This window comes from Choristoneura fumiferana, chromosome 28 (assembly GCF_025370935.1).
Source record: "Choristoneura fumiferana chromosome 28, NRCan_CFum_1, whole genome shotgun sequence".
NCBI classification, from domain to species: domain Eukaryota; kingdom Metazoa; phylum Arthropoda; class Insecta; order Lepidoptera; family Tortricidae; genus Choristoneura; species Choristoneura fumiferana.
Genome location: NC_133499.1, coordinates 8,778,523 through 8,806,276, shown reverse-complemented (window position 1 = coordinate 8,806,276; position 27,754 = coordinate 8,778,523). Strand labels below are relative to the sequence as shown.

General features: G+C 38.6%; 3 protein-coding genes and 1 long non-coding RNA gene across 4 annotated transcripts in view; 1 reads left to right on the top strand and 3 right to left on the bottom strand.

Annotated features, from left to right (window-relative positions):
* The window catches only part of LOC141443803 (uncharacterized), a 55,293-nt gene that overhangs the window by 11,561 nt on the left and 15,978 nt on the right, over positions 1-27,754 (bottom strand). The window lies entirely within an intron of this gene.
* LOC141443712 (uncharacterized) lies at positions 38-8,737 on the bottom strand. Its single transcript, XM_074109060.1, has 9 exons — positions 8,594-8,737; positions 5,943-6,126; positions 5,242-5,381; positions 4,306-4,443; positions 3,552-3,674; positions 3,085-3,177; positions 1,429-1,556; positions 756-848; positions 38-148 (listed from the first exon to the last, which is right to left on the bottom strand). The coding sequence occupies exons 1-9, from the start codon at positions 8,655-8,657 to the stop codon at positions 38-40; spliced, it is 1,074 nt and encodes a 357-aa protein (XP_073965161.1). The 5' UTR covers positions 8,658-8,737.
* On the top strand, positions 9,047-18,836 carry LOC141443804 (gamma-secretase subunit pen-2-like). Its single transcript, XM_074109167.1, has 3 exons — positions 9,047-9,198; positions 9,392-9,496; positions 12,369-18,836. The coding sequence occupies exons 1-3, from the start codon at positions 9,138-9,140 to the stop codon at positions 12,506-12,508; spliced, it is 306 nt and encodes a 101-aa protein (XP_073965268.1). The 5' UTR covers positions 9,047-9,137; the 3' UTR covers positions 12,509-18,836.
* On the bottom strand, positions 22,473-23,919 carry LOC141443805 (uncharacterized). The gene is made up of 2 exons (XR_012453072.1): positions 23,494-23,919; positions 22,473-22,968 (listed from the first exon to the last, which is right to left on the bottom strand). It is a non-coding gene; the product is annotated as an uncharacterized lncRNA (long non-coding RNA).

Here is a 27,754-nt window from a genome sequence, read left to right as displayed (position 1 = left end):
AGTAAAAAAAGGGCATGACATTTGTTTATAGCTTATTTTACCGACCTGTCTGTATCGCGTGGAGAAAAATGGCGCCAAGTCTGGACAGTCCGTACCCAGCATTGGGATCCGGGTTACCATCCTCTGTCTGAGGGTCTGGAGTTGTTTGCTAGAGAAAAAAAAACAGGTTCAAGTTCAACATCAATCACTTGTATATAACAGGAACAGTAGCGGGCCTAAAATGCTTCCTTGGGGTACTCCATAAGTATTGTGCTTATAACCAAACTTAATTATTTACTAGGCGCTGAATTCTTGTCTGTTAGAAAGACAACTGTAGATTCAATTTAGTACATTTTCTCTAACAGCGAATTCGCCTAATTTATAGAAAGCTATGGAATGATTAACATACTCAAACGCTTGGCTCAAGTCGAATTGTGTGTTACTTACTTTTTGCACGCTAAAACGGATGAATTTGTATGAAATTTGGTATGTAGACAGTTGGAACTTTGAATAGCAAAATTGGGCTATTTTTTGTACCGTAATTCTCAACGAATTGGATATAGATAACGTTAACGAAGACCACGATGCCCATCATTATTTCAACCTACACTACGTCCCACTACTGACACAGGCCTCCTCTCAAAATAAGAGGGCTTGGGTAATTCCCATACGGGCACAGTACGATGTAACTTTGGGAAATTTAGTCAAATCCCGGATCTTAGTCATGATTCGGATTTCGGTTTTGGTAGTGAGGATTCGGAGTCATGTGGTCTCACCATGGCGACATCGGGCGTGAGCGGAGGCGGCGCGCGTCCCGCCTCCTGTTCCAACAACCTCGACGCTTCATAGCACGGCGGGAACCGCGGCGTCTGTCGACAAACACATCACATCATCATCATCAGCCGGAAGACACTTACCGCTGAACAAAGGTCTCCTCTTAGAAAGAGGGACTTCAGGATTTGTCACCGGCGTTAACCTAGAGGATCTGTCTGGCGTCAAGTTGTGACACTTTTAAGCGCGTCACTGGCGTTAATAAAATAATATATAGCTACTAGCTTTTGCACGCGGCTCCCCCGCGTGGTATTCGGTTATCGCGCGCTGTTCCTCGGGAACTGCATTTTTTCGGGATAAAAAGTAGCCTATGTCACTCTGGGCCCATAAACTATCTCTATCCCAAAAATCACGTCGATCCGTCGCTCCGTTATGGCGTGAAAGACGGACAAACAAACACACTTTCGCATTTATAATAATTAGTATGGATGTAATACTCTTATTAACATCAATCAACCGAAGTTATGACACGGGCGCTAACCCGCTGTCTCATAAGCGTCGCCTGCGTCAACTCGTCAATGGCATCAACTGCGTCAATGCGTCAACTACGTCAATGTCGTCAACTGCGTGAATGGCGACAACTGCGTCAATGGTGCCAAACAGCGTCAATGGTGGTACCTGGTGCGCGGTGTAGTGTCTAGCGGCAGCCGCCCTGGCATAGCTCCGGAGCGCGGCTCTCTTCATGTGCATCTTGCAGAGTGCTGACACCAGCAGTACCACCGCTATCATGAATATCAACGCGCACGCTGAAAAAAAGGTTTTGGTAATAACCTCCTTCAAAGCAGACAGGTGAAAAGGTCAAAATTTATACACACACAAATATCACGCCTGTATTCCCAAACGGGGTAGGCAGAGCACACGAAACGTTGCCGCTTCGGAGCCACTTTTAGCAATTTTAGGTTTAAAGTTTGACAAAAACGGTACAATAGTGACAGTTGCTAGCTTGTCGCCTACGGTATAATTACATTAACCCGTTTCAATGTTTTTTTACGAATTTACCTACTATCTAGCTTTTTTAATTACAAAAAACTGAAAAGCAAAAAAAAAAAACAATTTTTTCAAGTAGTCTACTCCTCCTGGCTAGTACTGAGCTGAGGCACCGACTTCAAACTAGTACCGAGATTAAGGTTAAATAAAAAAAGTTTTGTTTTTGGTTTTCAGTTTTATCTGCGGTTTGATTTTTTAATTAAAAAGTTTTTATTTTGTAACTTTTTCCCACCCTTGAGGTAATTTGTATAATACCAACTTCAATGTACCTATACCCTGCCTAATAAAAAAAAGAATTCTCAAAATCGGTCTACTCTGTAAAAAGTTATGCTTGGTCATACATTACAATCAGTGACTGAACAATCAATTATCCCATGTTTTCCTACACTTAGGGTAGGAATATTATTTACAAATTTATTTTGGAACACCCTCGTGGTATACGCTATCCAATAAAAAAAAGAATTATCAAAATCGGACTACTCTGTAAAAAGTTATGCGTGGTCACACATAAAAAAAAAATATACTCGTCGACTTGAGAGCCTCCATATTTGTTTGTCGGTTAAAAAAAACTACTAACTCGAACAAGCGCATGGACGGTCCCGTACAAAGTAGGTAACTGAAAATCCAGTATCAGCAGAACCCTGCAGAAGTCTCGTACAGTTGAGTTCATAAACTTGTGAGCAAAAATTTGATCAAAAATATCATTAAATATCTGAACACGCTTCTACGCCATTAACAATAGATTCAACCACTTAAATCGGTTTTTTTTGTACAATGAGGGCTATCTTTTTTTGTCTTACTAGATGGCGCCACTGTTGCGTGAGGTTTTTAAGTGTGGCTTTCAGTCTATTATTACGAGCGTGAAAAAGAAGTGTAGATTAAAATCATATTTAATACATTTTAAAACCGTAACATAAAAATATCGAGCAACCACAGTGTTGCGTAGTCCCGTTTTGTTCGGAAAAAAGTGATAACAAAAGTTTTTGAAAGACAAAACTGTCTCAAAACACAGACATTCATTGCACCTTATCGCATAATTGCCATAATTAATTATAAATAAACCCGCATAGCTCAAAAACTATGAGATTTCACATTTCGGCGACCTCACGCTCACGCTACACTAGCGCCTCTAGCGGCGAATTCAAACGCGATAGCCCTCATTCTCATGTCATGTTTGTGAATAAAGTTTTTTATCTATCTATCGTATCGTGTTCAGATATTTTTGAACAAATTTTTGCTCACATGTTTATGAACTCGAATGTACAAGCCATTAAATACCGCACTCACCAGTAACAGTGTATATGGTGGACTGTATGAACCCATAGTCGTCTGGCGTATGCCTGTCCTCATACAGCGCCGGGTACTCCACCTCCATGTAGCCTGCCAACAAAAAATAATCGTCATCAGCTAGACATACAGTCAGCAGAAGTAGATTTTTTATTATTCGACTGGATGTCAAACGAGCAAGAGGGTCTCCTGATGGTAAGAGATCACCACCGCCCATAAACATCTGCAACACCAGGGGTATTGCAGACGCGTTGCCAACCTAGAGACCTAAGATGGGATACCTCAAGTGCCAGTAATTTCACCGGCTGTCTTACTCTCCACGCCGAAACACAACAGTGCAAGCACTGCTGTTTCACGGCAGGATTAGCGAGCAAGATGGTGGTAGCAATCCGGGCGGACCTTGCACGAGGTCCACCTGCAAAATTTCCGAATTTGCAATGAATGTCCGTTAGTAAGTATTAAGTAACCTTCCCCCTTGCGGTTGTACTGCGCATGCTCGGAGCAGCAGCCGGGCTGCGACGGACACAGCGGCGCGCAGCACGCCGCCGCCGGGATGCAGCGCCCCGACGAACAGTTCAGCATCTCAGGACCTAAGGAAGTGGACTGATGTACTATAATTGTTCCAATCGTTTATTTAACTTTTGACAGCTCGAGTACTAATTAAAATAGTGATACCCTGATGCGTTACTGATTCGATTTCTTTTAACAATCGATTTTATTCATGAAGAAGTTTTAATCGATTTAACACATTCATATTTTATTTTTTTATTAGGAAAAAATCGTCTAGATTGTCCAGCAGTGGTGTTTGTGTAGGGTTATAGCACGCAGCACGGATTGCTGAGGACCTGGGTTCGATTCCCAGTGCTGGTCTCTTTTTCTGGTTTCTCTGTGCATCCATGTCTCAGTTTGTATTTTCGATATGGTTTCACGGGATACCCGTAAAAGTAACAAATTTGGAGTTGAAATAAAAAATACAAAAGACTCCAAAGAACCAATCATGTTAGCCTTTGTTCAAGCGTCAGATGCGTTACTGACCGCTTTACTAGCGCCAGCCGGGTCAATTGTGTGAGCCACCTCACAGGTGTTAGCTCCGTCACTGGCGTCATTAGACACTGCCGTCAGTGGCGGCACTGGCATCAACTGCGTCACTGGCGACATTTACGACTGTCGTCAGCCGGGACCCTAACTAATGTCAGCCGCGTGAAAGGCGTCAACACTCACGCTGGCACACCGCAGCGGGGCACACGGGCGGCGCCTCGTCCTCCCCGTGCTCGCAGTCCGACCGTCCGTCGCACACAAACGGCGCCAGCACGCAGCGCGGCCCGCACGAGAACGCGCCGCGCGCGCACCCCACTATACCTGCGAACAGACAAACATACAATTTCCACTGATATTATATAGTCAATCTCCCACCAATCCCACTGTTCGACTAGTCCCATAACCTTCTAATCCAATCCTAACCACTAATCCTACTAATCACAACTGTGGCGGTGGGCGCGGGGGCCTATGCACATTAACGAATCCCAGATGGTTTAGGACCAGGACTCGCTATTTTCGCCAGCTCAGTCTCTCAGGTCTCGCTCGAGGGGAGATGAAGGAAACAGTTGTGACGAGTGGACCCGTCAGGAGCCAGGGAACGTGCGGCTACAACACTGCGCCAGACTGGCGCCCCGGAGCGCCACGTTACACAGTAGTTACCCAAAATCCAACACCAATTTATTCACAAAATACAGAAAGTATTCTTATTCACTATGTACACTAAGTTTATCGTACACGGACGACGGGGGAGGTCACGCGCGACCTTCGGACGTAAAGGAACGGTTTTATGTTACGGCGGCGTCGGCGGTTACTATCTACGGTGGGTGCGAATCCCTAACAGGAGGCGTACGCTAAATAATAACGGTGGGAAGCGTTAGGTTACTTTACGGTTAGTCGGGGAGCCCGTGGGATATGACGGACTGCCACCACATCGACAAGACAGGTTCCGGATTACGAGGCAAAGGACGAGGAGGGAGGCGGAGGCACCTATCGATGAGTACTTGAGAGAATAGGAACGGGCGGTATGAATAAAACTCGAGCCTCTCTCTCTCTCTCGCTCTGCTGTTGATTATGTGGTATGCTCCAATAAATGGGGCCTTATTATGGGTTAATACAAACCTTTGTTCTGCACCAGCACAAACTTGGTGACGCTGAAGGGCGGTGACGAGCACATGTACTGCCCGCTGTCTTCCAACTCCAACTCCGACTTCAGCAGGGAACTGGAGGCAGTCGGCCCGACTGGCTCTATCAAGAACGGCCTGCGGACAACGGTCCACATTAATTCGCATAACGTAATATTCCTAATTCAAATTGACATATCATGATTCGCATAATTATAAAATATATAACATATATTTCCACAATGTTACGCACAATGCAAATTAGCATAATGAATGTTACTTTGCATATAAATGTGAAAGTGTGCTTGTATGTTTGTCCGTTTTTACGTCGAAACGGAGCGACGGATCAACGTGTTTTTTGGCATAGAGATAGTTTATGGGCCAGAGAGTGACATAGGCAGTAGCCTACAAGATAATAAGTTTGTTGTCACAGAAAAATGCACAGTTACCGAGGGAACAGCGCGCGATAACTGAATTCCACGCAGGCGAAGCCGCAGGCAAAAGCTAGTAGTTCAAAATTTTATGCATATTTTAATTATATGATGATTATTATCCTAAATAAGTGTTATATTATATGATTATTATGCCAAGTCAATGTTATGCATTGTGTTATGTCAATTCATTTGACAGTTGATGCTATGCGAAATATGGGGTAACCGAATTCTCACGATGATACCGGATTATTCCCAACATCTCTACCTCTGACTAGAGCTGCCGTTGACAGCGACATAGTTCCACACAAACAGCCGCTGAGTCCTGTCTCCTTTGATCTCGCAGACCAGGGTCAAGTTGTCCCCCACCCTCTTAATCAGGACCTCCGAGTACTCCGTGACCTCGGGGTAGTGGAGGGAGAGCCGCTGGACTGGAGCTGGTTCCGAAGTGCCTGGAAAAAACGGAAACCTATTACTGGGACTCTGTACGTCTGTCACAGGGCTCAATCTCTTGAGCTGTAATAGTTAGACACATGAAATTCACAGATTATCTATTATTGTGGCCGCTATAACAACAAATGCCAAAAACAGTATTAAATAATATTTTTTTTAAGTATTATCATGCAATCAGTTCGCGGGACTATGAGCAGATGAGTTACATGATTGATGGTGTGTAGAGTTGGCTCCCACGAGAGACCGCTCTATCTGTGGCTGAATCATCATATTAGTTGATCCAGTTCTAGGATTCTGCGCCTCTTAAGGCGTCTTATCTGGTCAGGCTCAGTGAGTAGCCCTGCCAGCTGGTTAGGGTGGCATTTAAGTTGCTTCTTGTATTTTGTTGAATATGACTGAATTTCTTGTTTCACTGTGTTAATCCTTAGATGTTGATGGACCTCTGAATTCCTGATGAACGAGGGTGTGTTGGCAATTTGCATAAGTATACTCTTCAGCTCTTTATATTAAAGCGCTGTCAGATAATAATCTTCTTCTTCTTCTTCTTCAGCCCATAGCCACCAAATGCTGAGTGTCGGCATCCTGCATTGCCGGCACTCATCTCGGTCCAGTGCTCTCCTCATCCAGCACCTTTCCGCCACTTTGACCAGGTCATCAGCCCACCTCATCTCCTGTCTACGATCGTTTCTCTGCCCGGTGCTGGGTCTCCACTACATGACTGCCTTCCCCCATCTTCCATCACTCCTGCGGCATATGTGTCCAGCCCACTTCCACTTCCTTTGGGTAATTACCTTGGCTATATCGGTGAGGCTTGTTCTTCTCCGAATCTCCATATTTCGGAATCTGTCACGGAGAGATATGCCCAACATCGCCCGCTCCATCGCCCTTTGCGTGACTTGCAGCTTGTGTATGACTTAGATAATAATACTTAAATTAAAATAAAATAAATATTTAAGGGGGGGGCTCAGTCAGAATGTGTCTCAACCTGAAATCAACTACAAATACTCAGGTCTGCTGCCCCTTGAAGCATTGGGAAAAGCTTCTAGCACTCAACACTATCAAACAATATGGTCATAATTAATTTAAAATTAAAATTAAAACTTTAAATTGACATAAACAGAAAAACCTGTATAGTACTTCCAGTTGTCCTAGAACTTGAAATTTGGTGTGAAGGTAGCTCTTATAGCAAGTGAATAAGAAACATGTGTTTTTTTTTTTAATTTTATGTGTCTGTCTATGTCTCACTACCATTTAAAATATGCCCACACTGCATACATTTTGCTTAGAAGCAGGGCTTGTTAACGTTACCAAATTCACACTATAAGTAACGTTAAATAACGGTAAAAATCATAAAAATACCTAGTACCGGTATTAAAATTTAACGTTAATTGAAACTTAACATTATTTTACGTTACTAATTACCGTTATTTTTACCGGTAAATTTACTTTACATTGTAGGGCTGTTAACGTTACCAATTCACATTATTATAATGATACCGAAGTAACACTATCGGTAATTTTTGCTATGCTACCGAGTGTTGCCAATTTAGCGCGTGCATACTTGCTCGATAAATGAGGATAATCTAAAATTTTTACCTTACCCAAGCTTACCGGTAAATAGTAATATAAATACCGTTAAAATGATTTAACGATACTTTTGAATTAACGTTAATTTAATGAATAGCTGATAACGTTACCATTTTTTTACCAGTAAAAAGTTGTATATGTAACGGTAAAATCGTTTAACGTTTCTTATCATTTAACGTTAATCAGTTTGACAGTTGTAACGTTACCAATTTTTAACGGTATTTAAAGCCCTGCTTAGAAGACGGGTTCTGCTAACACTGAATATTACCAGATTACAAATTTGTACGGGTCCAACTCACGCTTGGCGTTTTTTGTTTCTTTTTACATGTCAATAGCTTAGTTGAAAAATGTAGTTATAATATAGCACGCAATTCCTTAATGTGCATATTTCTTGGCATTGAATATAGTTCCTAAAGCACTAAAATAACAAAGTACGTCAAGGTCTAATCACAGATTTATTATTTTAATTCGAATAACATTTGAAAAAAAAAATACGAATTTTCGCTCAAATGATAACAATAGAAATTCGTGTTTACCAAATTTAATTGACATTTATAAGCATAATTATTTTGTGTAAATTGTAGGAAAAATAGGCGTAGAAAAGTGAAAGGACTTTGTTATTTTAGATAAATCCCCGTTAGAATTTTTATTAGTTTCCATGTTGTTTACAACTTCTGACTTGTATTCAAAGCAATGAAACGCAGAAACATTGTTTAAACACCAATTTAAGCAATTAGATATATCACAATGACAAATCAAGGCCTAAAACTTGCTAATAATTGATGAAAATCGACTTATTCGTAAAAAACCTTGGGCCAAACGATTTTTCGGACGTGAAGAAAAATTCGTCTACAACACGTATGTTCGCAAGGTACTTACATATTTGCACTGTTACTGTAAGAAAAATAAAATTAAGGAACACTAATTTACTTGATTCAAACATTTTTATTTACGAAAACTACTAAAATACATTTTTCAACTTGACATTCAACAAATTACGCCATATTTGTATCCATGTTTTTTTTTCTTCGCTACGAAGGAAGGCTAGCTAGCCTAACGCAGGCATGGGAAACATCACTTTACTGTACGTTTCCATTTTATCTTTGAATTTTAGTCGCGATTAACAGTGTCTCAAACAAACTAGATGACAAATATTAGGCTGCTGTAGGGCTACTACACGAAATTCAAAAGAGTGAGGGGGACGGTACGATACGAACTTCGATTTTAGAGTTTCGTAGTAGCCCTGCTGTATTCTTTCTGTATCTGTCTCTGTCTGCTGTGTGACACATAGTATGCACGTATGCACAGGTATATGTTTGACGCACAGCACAGATTTGACGTTTGAGGATACAAGTAGAGTGTTTTCTTGTTTATTTAATACTTAATTATTTATTTCGTAACGGACAATTAACAGCTAATCAAAATGGACATAAATAGATTACCCAACGAAAAGAAACTGCAATTGTGCCGGTGGTACTTCAAAGGTAAGAATTATCGCAAACAAAAGCGAACACAATGTCGGCCCATTTTAGCGTATTTTATCATTTATTTATACATTTTCTACATATGTTGTGACTGAAATCGCCTGTTTATTAAACCAACTTCAAGCTTCTTCGAATTTTATACTATAAAACTGTCCAAATTGTTGTAACAATAATCAAAATTATCTGATTTTAGTCGGATGTATCTTTCTACCGTTCGTGTGGGCAGTTAACGCGGTCTGGTTCTTCAAGGAAGCCTTCATGAAGCCTCCGTTTGACGAACAGAAACAAATAAAAAAATGTAAGTTCTGTTATTCACATTAATACATGGTAGGTAGTTAACTGTGTCGGCGGCCGATCGTAAAATTCGCCAGATCACGAAATTCCTAGGCATATCTTGACATTTCATAAACTGGCTAAGGAACATCCGCCATATTGTTCAAAACACCGCTTAAAGTTTTGCCTAGTGATGTTTAGGCAGATCACTCAACCTTAAGTTGACTGGCAGTATCTTATCCAATCTCGACATTGGCGGAATCATCGCATCGTTTGATGGGGCCATTATAGTCCCAAAAATTGAATTGAATTGGCACTATATGCCTGGTATGGAACTAGGATTGATAAATGTGTGGCTCTAATTGATCTGCCATATTGTTTTTCAGGCACCATACAGGCAGGATATGCCGGACCATTTTTTAGGCATATCATGAAATGGCGCCTCTGGCGGATTTTACGATCGGCCGCTGACATATATAACTGGATGGGATGTCAATCTATCATTCATAATACTTAAAATCCTACTAATATTATAAATGTGAACGTTTGTAAGTCTGTTTGTTACTTCATCATGTCTAACACTGAACCAATTAGATGAAAATTCAGTATACAATAGTTTGTCCCGGAGAAGGACATAGGATAGTTTTTATCCTAGAAAATTGCTAGTTCCCGCGGATAGTAATAAGCAAATTAATAATAAGTACATGAGTTTATCTTGATGAATTTATTTCATGTCAATACAATTTAGGTTAATATAAAATGTTTAAATTTTAAATTCTTGTTCATCCTAGCCTGTTAGGTCCCACTGCAGCAGGTGCCTCCTCTCAAAATGCGAGGTTGTGTAGGTTTCCTCACAATGTATTCCTTACAGTAAAGCTCATGGTAAATTTCAAATGTTTTTGCACATGAATGTTGAAAAACACGAGGTGTGAGACAGGGTTTGAACCCACAATCCTAAGCTTGAGAGGCCATAAGACAAACCACTAGACAGATCGGCTTATCACACCTGTGAACACTACCATAGGCATATACAATACAGGGTGGAAAGTTGAATGGGGCGGCAATACTGGGTTAAGACACTAGCTTTAGTTAAAATGTTTTTTAGTTGTCTACATACTGTTTAATTTTTCTTTAAGCATAAAGGATACATATTCGTAAAAAAACAACATGCAAAAGTTTCACTGCAAATTTAGTACCCTACGAACTGTATGGAAAAAGTTTTCTTTGATTTGTGGGTGTTCTAATACTCTAACCTTAGTTGGTCTCAAAACGTGTTTTAATCCTTGATAGAAATGGGACCGATTGGCATTACAAAAAATGACAAATCTGTTGATTTTCTCGTTGACTGTACATTTTATCATAAATCTGTGAATGTCGATTGTCATCACTCAAAAAGTTAGTAAAGGTCTCCTAAGAGCATTTTCGCGTAGCAGCAAGGGATCTAGTAGCTGCCCTTGCTGCCCCCATCTCAACTTTCCACCCTGTATATAGGGGCCGTGCCCTCCCCAGTGCGGTCCAGTGCCCACCAGGATGTGCTACCGATTCAAAATTCTATAATAATGATATCTTCACACAAAATCCAGGCCAGCAACCCCCCCACTCCCTAATGTATTTAAAATTGCCAGATAAAATGTGTGAGTAATTATAGTTCTTTAATGGCAAGATGTATTAGATTAATTTCTGTAGGGACAATGAAAATCGAAATACATATTATAAACTTGTTTAGAAATGGACCCTAAGATGAAACTACCGTAAGACTTACTCATATTAAATGATATTGTAGCGGGTAACTCACGTCTTAAATCGAGTTTAGCTCGACATGTTTCGGGCTAATTCGTAGCTGCTGGTGGCGCGCAGTTGCTCCTAGGAAGAAGGGCTACGAATTAGCCTGAAATAAGTCAAGCTAAACTCGATTTAAGACGTGAGTTATTCGTTAGAATGTCATTTAATATAAATGGTCCCCAGGCTGCGTTTCCACCAAAGATGTGCGAGGAAATACAATTGTGTGTGCGAAGTTCCCAATCCGCAATGGGCCCGCGTGGGAACTACGATCCAAGCCGTCTCATTCTGAGAGGACTGTGCCCAGCAGTGGACGTATATAATAAAATATAATAAAACTAGAGTTTACCCGCGGCTTCGCATGCGTAAACTATTCGATCTGGTAGTTACAATTGAAATTCCGGGATTTTACAAAATTCCTGTGGGAAATCCCTAAATTTATATCTTCATTGAGGTGTTGTGTTAAGAACAACTATCCCGTGGGAATATTGGAATAAAAGTAGCCTATGTGTTAGATCGAGCCAAATGGAAAACTCTTCTACGAGCCCTATGTCCCTGGTGAGGGATAACAGGATCACATCACATCATCATCATCATCATCATGTGTTATTTCAGACATCCAGCTATCTACATACCAAATTTCACGACTCTTAAGCCCAGCGTAATCTGGCGCGCGGCAATGAATGGGTAAAGAGCTTTACAGACTGCAATGCAGGATAATGAATAGATTTCTTTTTCCCTGAATGGCAACACTGGCATAGATAATAGATCGCTCGTTTTTGGCTCGAAATTCGAACTTGTGATTTTATTTTGCTTAATATACAAAATGTACACACCCAATATCATATTTTCTCAAGTTTTTCGCGATTCCCAAGGTCAAAGAATCGAATTGCTTTAAAATTCCAGAGAAATAATGCGTTGTCTGGGAGAAACGTGTCAAAATGGTGTTGTAGAGCGCCATCCTGCTCTGTCCCGTTCTGGCGGTTCACTTTTATATTATAGATACATTAGAATAACTCTTATTATACTAGTAAGAAGTAGGTTTTTTTGTCCGTTGGTTTCCAGATGTTTGTTCCAGTTTCCAGTTTTTTATACATTTTCATTACATTCCATTCCAGATGTGGTGATGAGCGGCGCGGGAGCCCTAGCGTGGGCGGTGGTGCTGATCTCCTGGGCGCTCATGTTCCAGTCGCGACGGGTCGCGTGGGGGGCCACGGGGGAAGCCCTATCCTTCGTATTGCCGCTCGGCAGGGCTTAAAATTAAAATGACTGGGTCCATATCTGCTTGCATCATCATCATCATCAGCCGGAAGACGTCCACTGCTGGACAAAGGCCTTTTAGAACGCCACAATGAACGACAACTCGCCACTTGCATCCACCCACCCGCTACTCTCACGACGTCAGCCCACCTGGTGGGAGGTCTGCCGACGCTTCGTCTCGTTCGAAGAACATAACCGTTGGGGAGAGAAGTCCTCGAGTGGCGACCACGAACCGGAAGGCGAAGCGTCGGCTTGCATACTTGTTTAAAATTTTAAATACATCATCATCCCAGCCTATATACGTCCCACTGCTGGGCACAGGCCTCCTCTCAGAACAAGAGGGCTTGGGCCATAGTTCCCACGCGGGCCCAGTGCGGATTGGGAACTTCACACGCACCATTGAATTGCTTCGCACGTTTGTGCAGGTTTCCTCACGATGTTTTCCTTCACCGCAAAGCTCGTGGTAAATTTCAAATGTAATTCCGCACATGAATTTGGAAAAACTCAGAGGTGCGAGCCGGGGTTTGAACCACTAGGCCACCACGGCTTTATAAAATATAAAATCACGCCTCTTTCCCAACGGGGTAGGCAGAGCGCCTCCTTCCAATTAGGGTTTTCACAGAGGTGTAATATCGCTAGATGGCGTTAGTAACGTCAGTTCCGTTTGACGTTTGCTCGTGATTGGAATAACTAAATGGATTCGATTTGTAGCATTCGAACATGGCGGATGTAGACGATATATAATTTTGGTATTTCTGCTTCTTTGCCTAGTTGAAGTAGGTATAATTTTGATGAGTGTTTTATGCGGCGATTAACCTTAACAGTTTACAGTGATCACAGAATTCTATATTGCTCTCGTGTCTGACATTTTTTAATGCGCAAGTTGTCTCCGCGTGGTTTCTGGAATTTTGCTATCAAGTTGCAAAAACTACAATCACCGTACAACGTGAATAAGAAGAATATATTTATGTTTAATGTAACTGACATTGGCCCAAGGCTTAAGGCCGCCATTAAGGGGAATAATAATAATAATAAATAACTAAATGAGCCAATCGCAAGCAAACGTCAAATTAAGTAAAAATTTGGAATTAAAATAAAAAATTCAAAAAGATTCCAAAAAACCAATCTTAATTTGATTGCTCAGTAACGACATCTCTTGTCCGGGTGAGCGGTTAGTTCCAATGGAGTGCCGAAAGTTTCTCGATGAGGGCTACGGTATAGATGTCGCTAGCGTCACTGCTTAAGTGGCTAACATAAGAAACAAACAAGCTGAAATATGAGGTGCATAGGGGAAATTCGTGTCTGTACTGTTGACCATCAGTGGTGTAGCGGTATAGCACGCGGTACGGAATACCGAGGACCTGGGTTCGTTTCCCAGTGATGGTCTTATTTTTCTGGTTTTTCTGTGCATCTATATTTCAGTTTATATTTTCAAACGTCAAACGTCAAACGGACCTCACGATCCTAACGCCATCTAGCGACATTTCCTCTCATTCAAAACCCTCATTGCTACGATCCCGGCATACAACTCTCGCTTCTCTACTCTACTTGACTTATTTAATGTCCGGATGTAAGGCAGTTGTCTCACCGCCAGCGAGGAAACGATTGGCTATCGACTATTTTCTCGCTCAAGAAACGAACAAAAGATATAACTTCCTGTGTGAGTAAAAGAGACACATATTAATAGTTGATCGCTGGCTGTTCACACTGCCGGCGAGAACTCGCTCTTACATCTTTTGTCGCAGCGACAAGAGCTATAAAACTCGCTGAGCTATAGATACTCGCTCAGCGATGTCAGCTTGGCGGCCGCCCCGCACGAGCGAGTCGAGTGGAGCGAGTAATCGCCCGTCGCACGCGAACACTCGCTTACAGCCGAGCGACAAAACTACACTCGCTTCTCGCTGCTCGCCCGCTCGTTTCTAGTTACTCGCTCTACTCGCTTCTCGCTGATCGTCGGCGGTGGGACAAGTGCCTAATGCTTGTCCGAATGATTGTTTTTTTAATGGTTGCTAACCAAAAGCGACCGGTTGCCACTAAGCAAAAAAGTTGAAGTTAGCTAAAAAAAAATAATTTAATGTTATACTGAAACAATGTAAATAAATATGTAAATTATTATTATTTAGTTGTAACTATAGTATCAAAACTCATATACTTTAAAACATAACCTAACCAACAAAAAGTTGGAAATCCCCCGACTTTGTCACTTCAAAGTTCAATATCTCAAAAACGGCTAAACCGATTTTGATAAGATATATCTAAAGACCATCGCTAGGAACTCTGATTTTAAATAAACAAAAAAAAAACATTCAAATCGGTCCACCCGTTTAAGAGCTACGGTGCCACAGACAGACTGACAGACAAACACACAGACACACATAGCGGTCAAACTTATAACGCCCCTCTTTTTGCGTCGGGGGTTAAAAATAGCTGTACATCGCAGGACAATAGAATATGCAAGTTTTTTTTTATTTGTTCAAATATATCTTCACTGTTTAACATACCGAGTTGTAATATGTTTAAAAATATATTTAAAAAAAACACGAAGATATGGTTTTTTTAATTTTGTCATCATATACTACGACGGCCTTACCTCTTTGGTGGTGTAATTAAAAAAAAATCGAAAACAATGCAATAAAGGATTTTCATACATTTTTTCTGCTCTAGAGCAGAAAAGTCCCGCTTTGTGCTGAGTATTTAGTGCGGTTATGATGAAATTAAAGCATAGTTGGAAGAAAATATAATGTTAAGCTATACCGCTACACTACTGTTGGTCAACGGCACAGACACGAATTTCCCCTATGCACCACATATCTCAGCTTGTTTATTTCTTATATAGCCACTTAAGCAGTGACGCTAGCGACATCTATACCGTGGCCCTCATCGAGAAACTTTCGGCATTCCATTGGAACTAACCGCTCACCCGGACAAGAGATGTCGTTATTAAGCAATCAAATTAAGATTGGTTTTTTGGAATCTTTTTTTTTGTATTTTTTTATTCCAATTCCGAATTTTTACTTTTACGGTCATCCCGTAAAACCTAAATTGAAAATACAAACTGAAATATAGATGCACCTATATTTCATTTATTGTGCATCTATATTTCAGTTTGTATTTTCAATTTAGGTTTTACGGGATGACCGTAAAAGTAAAAATTTGGAATTGAAAAAGATTCCAAAAAACCTCATCTCTTTCTAAAACGTTTTGTGACGTCACATGCCTCGCTCCTCACGTATTTCCACCAGAGCTGTGCTAAGCGAGGATAAGTAAATGAAGCGTTTCTATTGGGCCATGAAAAACACATTCCACGCTCGCAGCACCTCCTCGCACATCTCTGGTGGAAACGCAACCTTAAGCCCCTATTTCAATAAATTGTCAATTATCACTGACAATTTATCAGAGACCAGCGACAGGTGACATGTGAGAAGTGACTATTATTTTGTGAAACGAATTATTTTTTTCTATTCGACAATATTTGTATTTGTCGGTAAATTATGAGATTAAAGCTGTGTTAGGGTTGAGTTTTAAGAGGGTTTTTCGACATATGAAATGAAATATCGCTAGATGGCGTTAGTGTCGTAAGGTCCGTTCACAAACATTATATAAACTAGTCTGTGGGTCCGTTTGACGTTTCAGTCTTGCTTGCGATGTTGACGTCATTAAAAAATAATTCGAAGGCACAACTCCAGTAAAAAAAAGCTTTATTTTAACCCTGAAAACCAGATTAATTTTAGATTTACTGTAAAATTAGATTTTTTGTTGCTTTAAAACAAAAAAATAGTTAGTTAATTGAGTTGGCGGATAATGACGTCATAATTCGCTATTGCCATTGAAACTATGGGAGAATTGTGTTTTGACAGCTCATAAAAAGTACGTTAGTTGATTGGTGGTGTCAACATCCTATTAGCTCATATAGTTATTTAGCCAATCACAGCGCGAGGCAAATGTCAAACCTACTACTAACGCCATCTAGCGATATTTCAGCTGTCAAAAAACCCTCCTTGCAGTGTTGCGCACACGTTCAGTTCGTATCGTACCGTCCTTCTCGCTCTCGTATTAAATAGTATAAGTGTCAGAGGGACCGCACGACACGAACTTCCGAGTTTCGTAGTAGCCCTGCAGATCTAGTGCTTGCTTCAGTAAGCTAGTTGAGATAGCAATATAAAAACGAACTTATCCAATAAAATACGATCATCATCATCATCATCTCAGCCGTAGGACGTCCACTGTTGGACATAGGCCTCCCCCACAGACCATGAGGGGGGGGTTGCCAATACTCGCCACGCTTGGCAAGCGGGTTGGCGAGCGCAGTATAGGATGTAAGAGTCGCCAAGAAGACGCTGCTGCCCATCTTCTGGTATTATCCCTCAGCCGGTTTCTACGGCGCCCACGGGAAGAAAGGGGGAGGCAACATTCTTACGCCGGTGCCTCACGGCACAAAATACGATGGCAAAACATAATTCAGTGCATCTGTATTTTCAAAAGGGTAGAATTAAACGCACATTGAAAAAAGTACTTTTTTATCCAAAAAAAATCCTAATTCACATCAAAAATACTGATTGCACAGCAAAATACTCCACTCAAAATATTACGTAATAAACTGCAAATTATATTCGTGGCACAGAGTACATATATAACAGAGACACCACCTAGTACAAGCAAATGGTATCACCCTAATACTGGCTATTCAACTGGCTATTTTTCTTTCCTTCGATTTCCAATAGATGGCACCAGTGAGAACACAAATAACACGATACGTATTGCCATCTAGTGAAACACTAAGGATACAGTACACTGACAACAACCAACAAGCTCACCAACTGAGCCTAGACGAGTAGAGATACGCATGATGTCTCTGTCTTATTTACGTCAGTAGAAGAGAATGGCATGTTTCTCTCAAATAGTTTCGTTCGACGAATGTGTGCAAGCGCGGGGCAAGCCCAGCAAGCGCATTCCGGTTATTCGCCATCTAGCGTCACAATTGCAAAACTTTACGAAAGCCTCATAGCTGAAACGTAGCCACATGTAGCCTATGCTTTCGTATTCTCAATTAATTATTTTTATGGTGTTTCTTATCTTTGAATTAAGGTTGATGTGAAGTTGTGTTTATAAAATATGCTAGTCTTTATTTTAATCTCAATATTTCTACTTAATTCGGCTTATTCACATTTTATAATTTACAAATGTAGTAGTAGTAGTAGTAGTGCCATCTATTGCTGTTTTTTTGTATTAAACATAGCTTGTAGGGTTGGTAGGCCATGATTCGTGGCGTACCGCTATTTATCTTAAAGTAAAACATTTTTATTATTGCACAGCTAATAATGACTACCCACATCATTTGTAACTCTTTTCTTTATATAGCTTAAAGCTAATATAATTACCTATCAATTTATTTTCAGCATGTATATACTTTTTACATAACCAGCACTAGTAGGGGCCAAATTGTTTCCTTAATAAATAAGGTTCTGGCGCTTCGCTCGCTTTGCTCGCTCGGCTCGCGCGTTGTGGTGGCAATTGTACCTAACGCTTCTCGCTCCGCTCGTCGTCGTACCTAATTTTCCGGTGCCAAATTGACAGTAAAAGTTATTTTATTATGAGAATGAGTTTATTGACTGTGACTTGCATGTACTTGTACGAGATTTGTCTGTTTGTAAACCAACATCCAGAGTCTTATAAGACCTTCAGAGATACCTGTAATTTTCACACAAGATATCCAGATAGATTGGTAATGCCTTTTAAAAGAACTAAACTGTACAGCAGAAGTACGTATTGTATGTCTATAACCATATTCAATAAGCTGCCTGATAAATTTAAAAAATTATCTCTAAATCGTGTCAAGAAGTGTCTCAAAAACTGGCTTATAGTTATAGACAGATGCTTTTACTCTGTAGAAGAATTTTTAAATCATGACATTGAGTAGCGACATAATTATGTAACCTAGTAAATTAGTGTAATTTAAAATTGACATTCTATTTGTAAATTATATAATTATTATTTGTATTTTGACATTTTAATTTTAATTCATATTTTTAATTATTCTGTTAATTTTATTAAATTGTATTTTACGTGTTGTCCTAGCAACATTATTTTATGTAAAATAAAGTATTTGATTGATTGATTGAGTATCATCTACGCACGCTCTAGTTAATTTGCTGTGGAGTCAGTATTTTTGATGTGATTGTAGTATTTTTGTATAGTTTGTGTTTGTATATTTTCGAATTATCTACAGTACTAGTTTTGCTAAACATTCAGTTTATTTGTATTGAAATAATTTAATTGATGTACAAAGGTATATAAATGATGAGAATAAATTGATCGGCAATTATTTATTTGATGTGTAATTAATAATATTCCTTTTCAAAATGTCTGTGAAATAAAAGGATTAAAAAAATAAAAGTAGTGGTCGCACCTGAGTGCAAAATTCGAACTTCGTATCTTGCCGTCCAGCTCACGCTTATATTATTTAATACGAGAGCGAAAGGGACAGTACGATACGAACTTCGATTTTTTAATTTTTTAGTAGTCCCCCAGCTCGTGTAAGATTCTTGTTAGAAAAAAAAATGGAAATGAAAATAATATAGATAGATTAAAACAACATGGAACATAAGCTGCCTCCAATATAGGAACAAAATCTTACATACTAATTATATCGTTTCAACAAGTGACGAAAGCTAGAAACACAATGAGTTTTCTGACACATATAATAGATAGCGCTAGTATCGCGAGATGAAGTTGTTTGACGTAAGTCTTGCTGCGACCAATAACCAATCACAAACGCGATGCAAATGTCAAAGTTGACAAACTCTCGCGACACTAGCGCCAACTAGCCTTTCACATTTTGCAACAGCCCTTTTAAAAAAATCAAGTTACTAAACATAACTTTTACGGTTATAAACGTTACACTTTTGATTTTAAATTGAAATAACATTAAAAATAAATCAAATGCACAGATCATCGTCTTTTCTTTTCCATTCTTTCGACATCGAAAATAAATTAAGCGTAAAAATGCATATTCTTTCCTTATTTAAAATACTTAAAGGAAGCATAAATACAAGAAAGTAACTATAAAAACACAACATAATACTTAAATACAAAAGATTCAGTGTCATAAAATGAATCCACAATTCTTTGTAAAAAATAATAATTTGCTGATAAACTTGAACATCACATACGGAATATTCCTTAATGTTGTGTCATAATGCAGCACTAGCACAAACCATAAACAAATTTTTGAATGCCTTAAGTGTCTTTTTAAATGTCCGTAGGATGCCATAATAACGTATTATGTCAATACAATTTTTGGAAATATAGCTCTATCGTTACTTTTGATGTAAACATCATGTTACTTTGTTATTACTGAATAATGTCATTGCCATGGCGGTTTGTTTGCGGTTTGTGCTAGTGTCGCCCCTGCATAAAGTTTTGCGTAATATTCCCTATTCATAACACATTTTAAAATAACGATCAACTGTCATTAAGTAGGGACAAATGGAGAATAGGTGATTTGAAATTCGTTCAATCAGAAAATTACAATTGGCTAAGTAAAGTTTTTTGGAGAGGCGCTAATTATATTTTTTTTCGATAGTCGACGTCTTAATAATCGAGGAACTGCAGCTCTTTTATTTTTATTTCCTCTTATTAATTAGAAATATTTTTTTAAGTGGTCGATATGACGTTTGTGAGATTGAAATTGCAGAACCGTTGAGGGCTTAGTACTTAGTAGAAACAGTAAAAAAAAAACGAAGTCAACTGTCACTGCTGTCACTGTCAAGTAGAATCTAACCTAAAACCGTTTTATTTACTTTGCGATTTGGTGCGATCAGTGTTTTTTGGATAATTTTTAAAGACCTCTCAGCACAAACTCAGTACTTTAAAATTTGCCGCATTTCTCCACGACCTTTGCATGATAATTGGACCACGATTGGATAGTTTCGACGACTATTTTGGCTCTGCTTCTTCGACAACGCTATCTTGCAGTCTCGACGACACTTGGCTTGATATTTGGACTGCCTTACGAGTAAATTCGAATCACAGTATCCCTACAATGGATTCAGACGACTCCGACAGTATTCGAGTTGAAATGGAGCATTACAGAAATGTTCTCTAATGCTTTGTACGTTGGTCTATGAAATACAGACGAGATTTTCAGAATTCTGCGTATTTATGCATCCTAGTCTTTACAAGCGACTTGGTGCAAGTCAGCTTCATCTTCCACTGCAAGTTGCTCATCAACAACATGAATATACGAACCCTCTAGCCCTTCAACATCAAACACAGCAAAGGAGAACATAACAGAAGGGAGAGATATCGTGTTTTTTACCAAAACAATAAAAAGGACATGGTCTCAGTAAGAGTCATGCTATACATTAAAATATTTATGCACAAATGGGTTTATATTCTTTATTTCAAAGTGTATTGAAGGAAGAGTTTTCATTTGCTATCTAGATCCTATACACAAAAATAGTTTAAATAATATATAAGTTTAGTTTAGTTTATCAGTTAAGAAATAGACACAAAATGTACATGTCAAGAGGTTGGAGGAGCGGAGCCTCCTGACACAGGCTTTTTTAAGCTTACAAGAGGTCCCGGCCACTATTATGTAAAGTCTATTTTTCCTAACAAATAAAATATTTTTTCATTTTCATTTTTTCATTTTCATTTTTCAAGAGTTTCTGCTAAATCATTTACAGAATGAAGTGGCTTTGTGTGGCTACTAAAAAGGGGGTGATTCCATATAAAGTCATAGCGACCTTGAGGTTACATGTGAAATGCGTGATTTGAAGATTAAAAGAATCCGTATTTTTGAAGCGTCTCTGTTATTAACCATAACCACATAAAATTATGTAGACAAAGCTGTCTTATTGCATGTGTTTTAGATAGTTTTAGTTAATTTGCAGAGTAATATAATAAAAATGCAATAATTTATGTTTTATTTATTTCATAAATGTACAAATTATCATAAAACGTTTAGCATAAGCTAAACGCATTGCATGTGTTTTAGATGGTTTTAGTTAATTTGCAGAGTAATATAATAAAAATGCAATAATTTATATTGTTTTTATTTCATAAATACACAAATTATCATAAAAACGTTTAGCATAAACATATGTCTCAAAAGACCTGATTTATTGGAACATGTATATAATATTCCTGGCAAAGGGTAATTTAAAAACAAGTCTTATTTTTAATAAATTAAATATTGTGCCATCCCCATAAAGGCATTAGAAGTACTACTAAGAAATACAAGGAAATATAACACAAATATTATAGGTCACTATGTGTTAAACCGGGATTTTAGTTTACTTTTGCATCAAAAGATGTCACTATCTCGTCTCAAGGAAAAGCTGAATCGCGCTGTAAAGATTTTTCCGGCAGGCTATAAAAGGGCTGTCAATCATATTAAACTTTTCATTTCCTAAGCAACCATGGTTTGATTAACTTGTGTGTTATATGTGTAAACAATATGCGTACCATTGATCATAAGTTATAACAAAACCGTGGTGATTTACTTGTATTTTTAGTACTTGTACTTGTGACAGTGACCCTAGATTGTATTGTTTGTTCTACCAGTTGAACTGGATGTGTGTATATATACTAGCTTTTGCCCGCGGCTTCGCCCGCGTGGAATTCGGTTGTTCCGCGCTGTTCCCTCGGGAACTGTTTATTTTTCTGGGATAAAAAGTAGCCTATATCACTCTGTGGCCCATAAACAATCTCTATGCCAAAATCACGTCGATCCGTCGCTCCAATGCGACGTGAAAGACGGAGAAACATACAAACACATACACTTTCGCATTTATAATATTAGTATGGATATATATGGCATTCAACCGTTTTATTTTGTCTGACTCTAATACATACATGACCGGGAATCAAACCTAATCAAAATCTCTGTGAGCAATGTTACAAATTCTGCACATTTTTTCGTTATTTTTGATGATGTAAATCATAAGTGAAAAGAAACATATTTTACAAGATTTTATTCGACTTGCAATGTACGAGTATGTATGTATTATAATTATAAACCAAAATGAGAATACAAATTTAAAGTACCATTAGCTTAGCACAGCAGTACTTATACTGATTACAGATTAGATGACAATGCAAGACAAGTATAGTCAACAAAAAGTATTGTGAGGAAAAATAAAAGCTTACACAAATAAAAACCAAAAATGATATTATTAAGAAAAAAATTTGCTGACTGTACTTTTTATCGACTGTACTTGCATTGTCAACTAAAAATACATTTCTGTATTAAGAGATTGTCATGTTCAAAATTACATTTCCGTCCTAAATCTTAAATCTATTCTATTCTCTTCCATTAACCATTGAGGAGTTTCGTGGTACTTCTATGCCTCTTTTTTATGGAAAAATGCATGTCCTTGGAAAAAACAGGTTATGCTCCTTCACTGGCTTCTTCTTGCAACCAAAATAAAAACACCAATGTGTGTTTACATCCACCTGAAAAAAAGATCAAAATTATTATAAATCCTTACTTATATTTAATATTATAAACATGAAAGGAACTCTGTCTGTCTATCTGTTAACTTTTCATGCTTCAACCGCTGAACTGATTTAGCCGAAATTCATTGTGTAGGTAGTTGGAGTCCCGAGGAAGAACATAGGCTACTTTTTATCTCACAGTTTAATCCCGAAAAAATACATAGTACTTGCAGGAAAGCAATAAGCGAATTCTTCGTAGACAGAGTCGCGGGCAACAGCTAGTTATAAAATAATGTTTCACTAACCACAGAAATTTTACTCTATCATAATATTTACCAGCCAATGCAGAACAACATCACCTGTCGCATCAATCACATTGTCAGTTGATATCTAAGTAAATGGTCACAATATAGGTAATATGTTTTTGTTATTCTGTGCTCTCAAACAACTTTGGTCCGGCAACATATTCAACTTTTGATGCCCTAAAATGTAATGTAAAAAAAAAATAGACAAGAAACTGCATTGATATACTTTTGTACTTACGTTCATCCATTTTACCGGTGCGGACAAGAGTGCTTTATCTCCTTTGATTTAGGCAACATTGTATACTTATCACTGGTGTCAAAATATTCTAGACTCATAGCCATGTGTGGCAAGTTCCTTGAATCTGCTCGCACAAATTCACTCATTTCGTATTGAAAGGTGAAGCCGCTAAAATAGAAAATATGGTCCAAAAGTCAAGCCAAGTGTCGTCGAGACTGCAAGATAGCGTTGTCGAAGAAGCAGAGCCAAAATAGTCGTCGAAACTATCCAATCGTGGTCCAATTATCATGCAAAGGTCGTGGAGAAATGCGGCAAACTTTAAAGTACTGAGTTTGTGCTGAGAGGTCTTTAAAAATTATCCAAAAAACACTGATCGCACCAAATCGCAAAGTAAATAAAACGGTTTTAGGTTAGATTCTACTTGACGGTGACAGCAGTGACAGATGACTTCGTTTTTTTTTATACTGTTTCTACTAAGTACTAAGCCCTCAACGGTTCTGCAATTTCAATCACACAAACGTCATATCGACCACTTAAAAAAATATTTCTAATTAATAAGAGGAAATAAAAATAAAAGAGCTGCAGTTCCTCGATTATTAAGACGTCGACTATCGAAGAAAAATATAATTAGCACCTCTTCAAAAAACTTTACTTAGCCAATTAAGCAAGCATGCAAGTGAGCATGTAGTTATGCAAGAAATAGTGCAAGCAAGCATGCATCAAGACTGCATTCAAGCATGCAAGCAAGGATGTAAGCAATCAAGCAAGCATGCATGCAAGTGAGCATGCCAGCAAGCATGCAATAAGCATGCAAGCAAGTGTATAGGTAAACATGTATGCAAGCATGTAGCTAGAATGCAAGCAAGCATGCAAACAATAGACCGTATGCAAGCATGTAAGCTAAATGCGAGCAAGCATGCATTCAAGGCTACATTCAAGCTAAGTAAGCATGCAAGTAAGCATACAAGCAAGCAAGCATGCAAGCAAACATCTAAGCAAGCTTGAAGTGAGCATGATTCCTCGCGTGAACCATAAGCAATCAAAGAAGCCAGCAATCAGCAAGCATGCAAGTGAGCATGTAAGCAACCATGCAAGCAAATAAGCATGTAATACATGTAAGCAAGCATAATACAAGCAAGCATGCAAACAAGCAATAATAAAATAACAATCAAGCAAAAATACTAAAGGTTTATGCAAATATTACCTCTGGCATAAAATACCAGAGATATGTGGATGTAGCAACATGGTCACATGACATTTTAACAAATAGCCGGGAATATAATACGAACGTAGTATATTTAAACATCCGCTCATTGAGAAAAAATTTCAATGAATTATTAATAACCTTAAATCAATGTAGACAGAAATAGGTATAATTATACTTAGCGAAATAAATATAAAACAAGATGAAGTTGATATATATAGATAAATGGGTACAAACATGCACTGGACGACGAGAGAAGATAGAAGAGGAGGTGGAATACTGATTTATGCACAGGATAACCTTAACTTCACTGCCGAAATAGTACCAAGTAAATATGCCGAAATAATAATAGGCAAGATCGAGACTAAAACCAAGGAAATATATATAATGGCCATCTATAGACTCCCAACTTAAACAAAATTAACTTTATTGAAGAATTAAAACATTAATAAATAAAATACCAAAACGCAGTGAGATTCTAATGATGGAGATACGAATATAAACCTTAACGAGCATATGAATACGGTTGTTTGTGAAGTACACTAACACATTGTCGGAATGCGGAATGCAATGCATCGTCAGCGATAACACAAGGGAGCAAGTAGTAGGCGGGAGGCGAGTGACGTCGTGCATCGACCACCTGTGGGTCGCGAGCGAAGCGCGCGCGCCGCGTCGCGATCGGCGCCAGCGCCTGCAGCCTTTATGCTTACGTGCAATATCTCGACCATTACGTAATAGGAATGCGTGTTGTTATGGATGATAGTGAGTTGTGTGAGCAAAATGAAGACAAAAAGGTAACGAGAATTAGTAATTAAATTGGTCATTAAGCAACTTAGACGCTATAAATTGGAATAAATTTTTCTAACTTAAAATGCCCTTAGAGATATATGATAATCTTAAACATGAATTTACTGTAGTATACGATAAATCTAAAGTGGAATATGTACAATGTAAACAAGGTAGGCACCTGAACCGTGGATAACACAACCATTGCATGAAATGATTTTACGTCGTGATGAACTGTTTAGAAGATGGAAATCAAACAAAAAAAATATGAAACTATCGGTTGGAATATACTAGGTTTAGGAAATAAAGTGAACACATGTATAAATAATGCAAAAAATATTTATAGGCAAAATGAAATCAAGCAGTGTAATAAAGATAGTAGGAAAAATATGGGCCTGTATAAATAGTTGGATAGGAAAAACAAACAATAATGTAGACGATGTTATTATGCAATATTTGGGGAAAACGGATAGTATCGAGAACATTTGTGATAATTTTTCAAGAACATTTACTAAGGAAAATACTTAGCATTAAGCACAATTGTAACGAGAAATTTCTGGATAGATCGGACTACATAAAGATAGCCTGGTGTCCTTGAGGTATATGAAAACAACTGCCAATGAAGTTGAAAGGGTGATTGATAAACTGTCATCTAATAAAGCGCCGGGAGCGACGGTATACGGGTCATAGACGTTAAATATGTTAAGAGGCAGCTGAGTCCGATTTTAGCTAGATTTATAAATTTGTGTGTAGTCAGGGTGTTTATCCTGATGAAGTTAAAATTGGCACTCATAAGACCTATCTTTTAAACAGGGCAACCATCTTGACTATTCGAATTATAGACCAATCGCTATACTTTCTGTAATAAATAAAATTGTCGAAAAAAATAGTTATGAACCAAATTGGTAAATTCCTTGAGAATAATGACATAATTTTCGGAGGCGCAGCACGGATTTAGGCGTGGTCGTAGCACGGCGACAGCCTTAGCAGAATTTACTGACTACATTAATGAATGTCTCGATAGTCGTAAACAAGTAGTGACAGTTTCATAGATTTCAAGAAGGCTTTTGACACCCTCGAGCACGAGCAGCTAATACAACTATGCACGAGTGCGGCGTGAGGGGCCCGTTGCTGGAGTGGTTGCGCGCGTACCTGGCGCCGCCGTTCGCTGCGAACCGTGGTGCGCGGCGGCGGCCGGCGCGCGCGCGAGACGTCGTCTACGGCGTGCCCACTGGCTCGGTTTACGGCCCCCGTGGGCTACATCATGCATGTTAATAGTGTGTTGCAATGTAGTACAACACTGTAAAATGTATATGTATGCTGACGATTACCTGCATGGTCTTCGCTGGTGATGACTTGCAATCGATGTCTAGTAAGGTTCAGTGTGACTTTGAAGAAGTAATAAAATGGGCACATGACAATGGCATTATAATCAATCTCAGCAAAACAAAATGTATGCATATTCGTTCGCCATATAATAATCATAATAACGCCAAATTTTAGTATTTTAGGCCACAGCTACGAATGCCTACACAAAAATAAACAAGGCTGTGATTGTAAAAGCCATTGATTTGTCGATAGCTACAAATATCTCGGCTTGACGGTGGACAGTAGTATGTCATGGAAAATCCACGTGAATAATGTGTGTCAGAAACTGAGGTCTATATTAGGTAATTTTTTCACTTGCGCGGTGCTGTTAACCGCGCACAATGTACACGGTTGTACCATGCTTTGGTGGACTCAGTTCTGTCATATGGGCTTAGTAGTTACGGACGCACATTTCGAACTTACCTAGATAAAAATTAAAAAATATACAAATTAGATTCTTAAAATATCTTGTAACAAAAGAACCAAAGAAAAATGTTAGTACGAGGTGTATGATAGATTATTTCTACTTTGTAGGGTGCTACCAGTTCATGAAAAGTGTTCGCTTTTACTAGCATTGGAACAGTATAACTCGAGTCAATTTAAAGTACTATCAATCATACATAAACCCAACTAGAAGTGTAAATAGAGAAATAAATAAAACGAAAATTGCGTGTACCTAAGATCTGTAACTATTATGGGAAAGCGTACAAGAAAATATATGATACCTAGAATACTTAATGAGATGGAAACTCTAATATATTGTGAAACTTCTAAAATTACATATAAAATAAAATTAAAAATAGTTTTGCTGAACAAAATTAGTAAGAATAACTTGTAATGTTAATGAGTAAAAATGTATTAATTAATAATACCTATATGTATGTATATATATAATATATTATA

What these genes read in the sequence shown, in the direction of transcription:
- LOC141443712 (XM_074109060.1), bottom strand. Translation starts at nt 8,657, where the DNA reads ATGTTTGAATCAAGTAAATTAGTGTTCCTTAATTTTATTTTTCTTACA. An exon ending in TACAGTAACAGTGCAAATAT is followed by an intron (nt 6,127 to 8,593) that starts GTAAGTACCTTG and finishes CGTTTTTTCCAG; the next exon opens with GCACTTCGGAACCAGCTCCA. An exon ending in GACACTACACCGCGCACCAG is followed by an intron (nt 849 to 1,428) that starts GTACCACCATTG and finishes GTTTGTCGACAG; the next exon opens with ACGCCGCGGTTCCCGCCGTG.
- LOC141443804 (XM_074109167.1), top strand. Translation starts at nt 9,138, where the DNA reads ATGGACATAAATAGATTACCCAACGAAAAGAAACTGCAATTGTGCCGG. An exon ending in GTGCCGGTGGTACTTCAAAG is followed by an intron (nt 9,199 to 9,391) that starts GTAAGAATTATC and finishes ATCTGATTTTAG; the next exon opens with TCGGATGTATCTTTCTACCG. An exon ending in ACAGAAACAAATAAAAAAAT is followed by an intron (nt 9,497 to 12,368) that starts GTAAGTTCTGTT and finishes ATTCCATTCCAG; the next exon opens with ATGTGGTGATGAGCGGCGCG.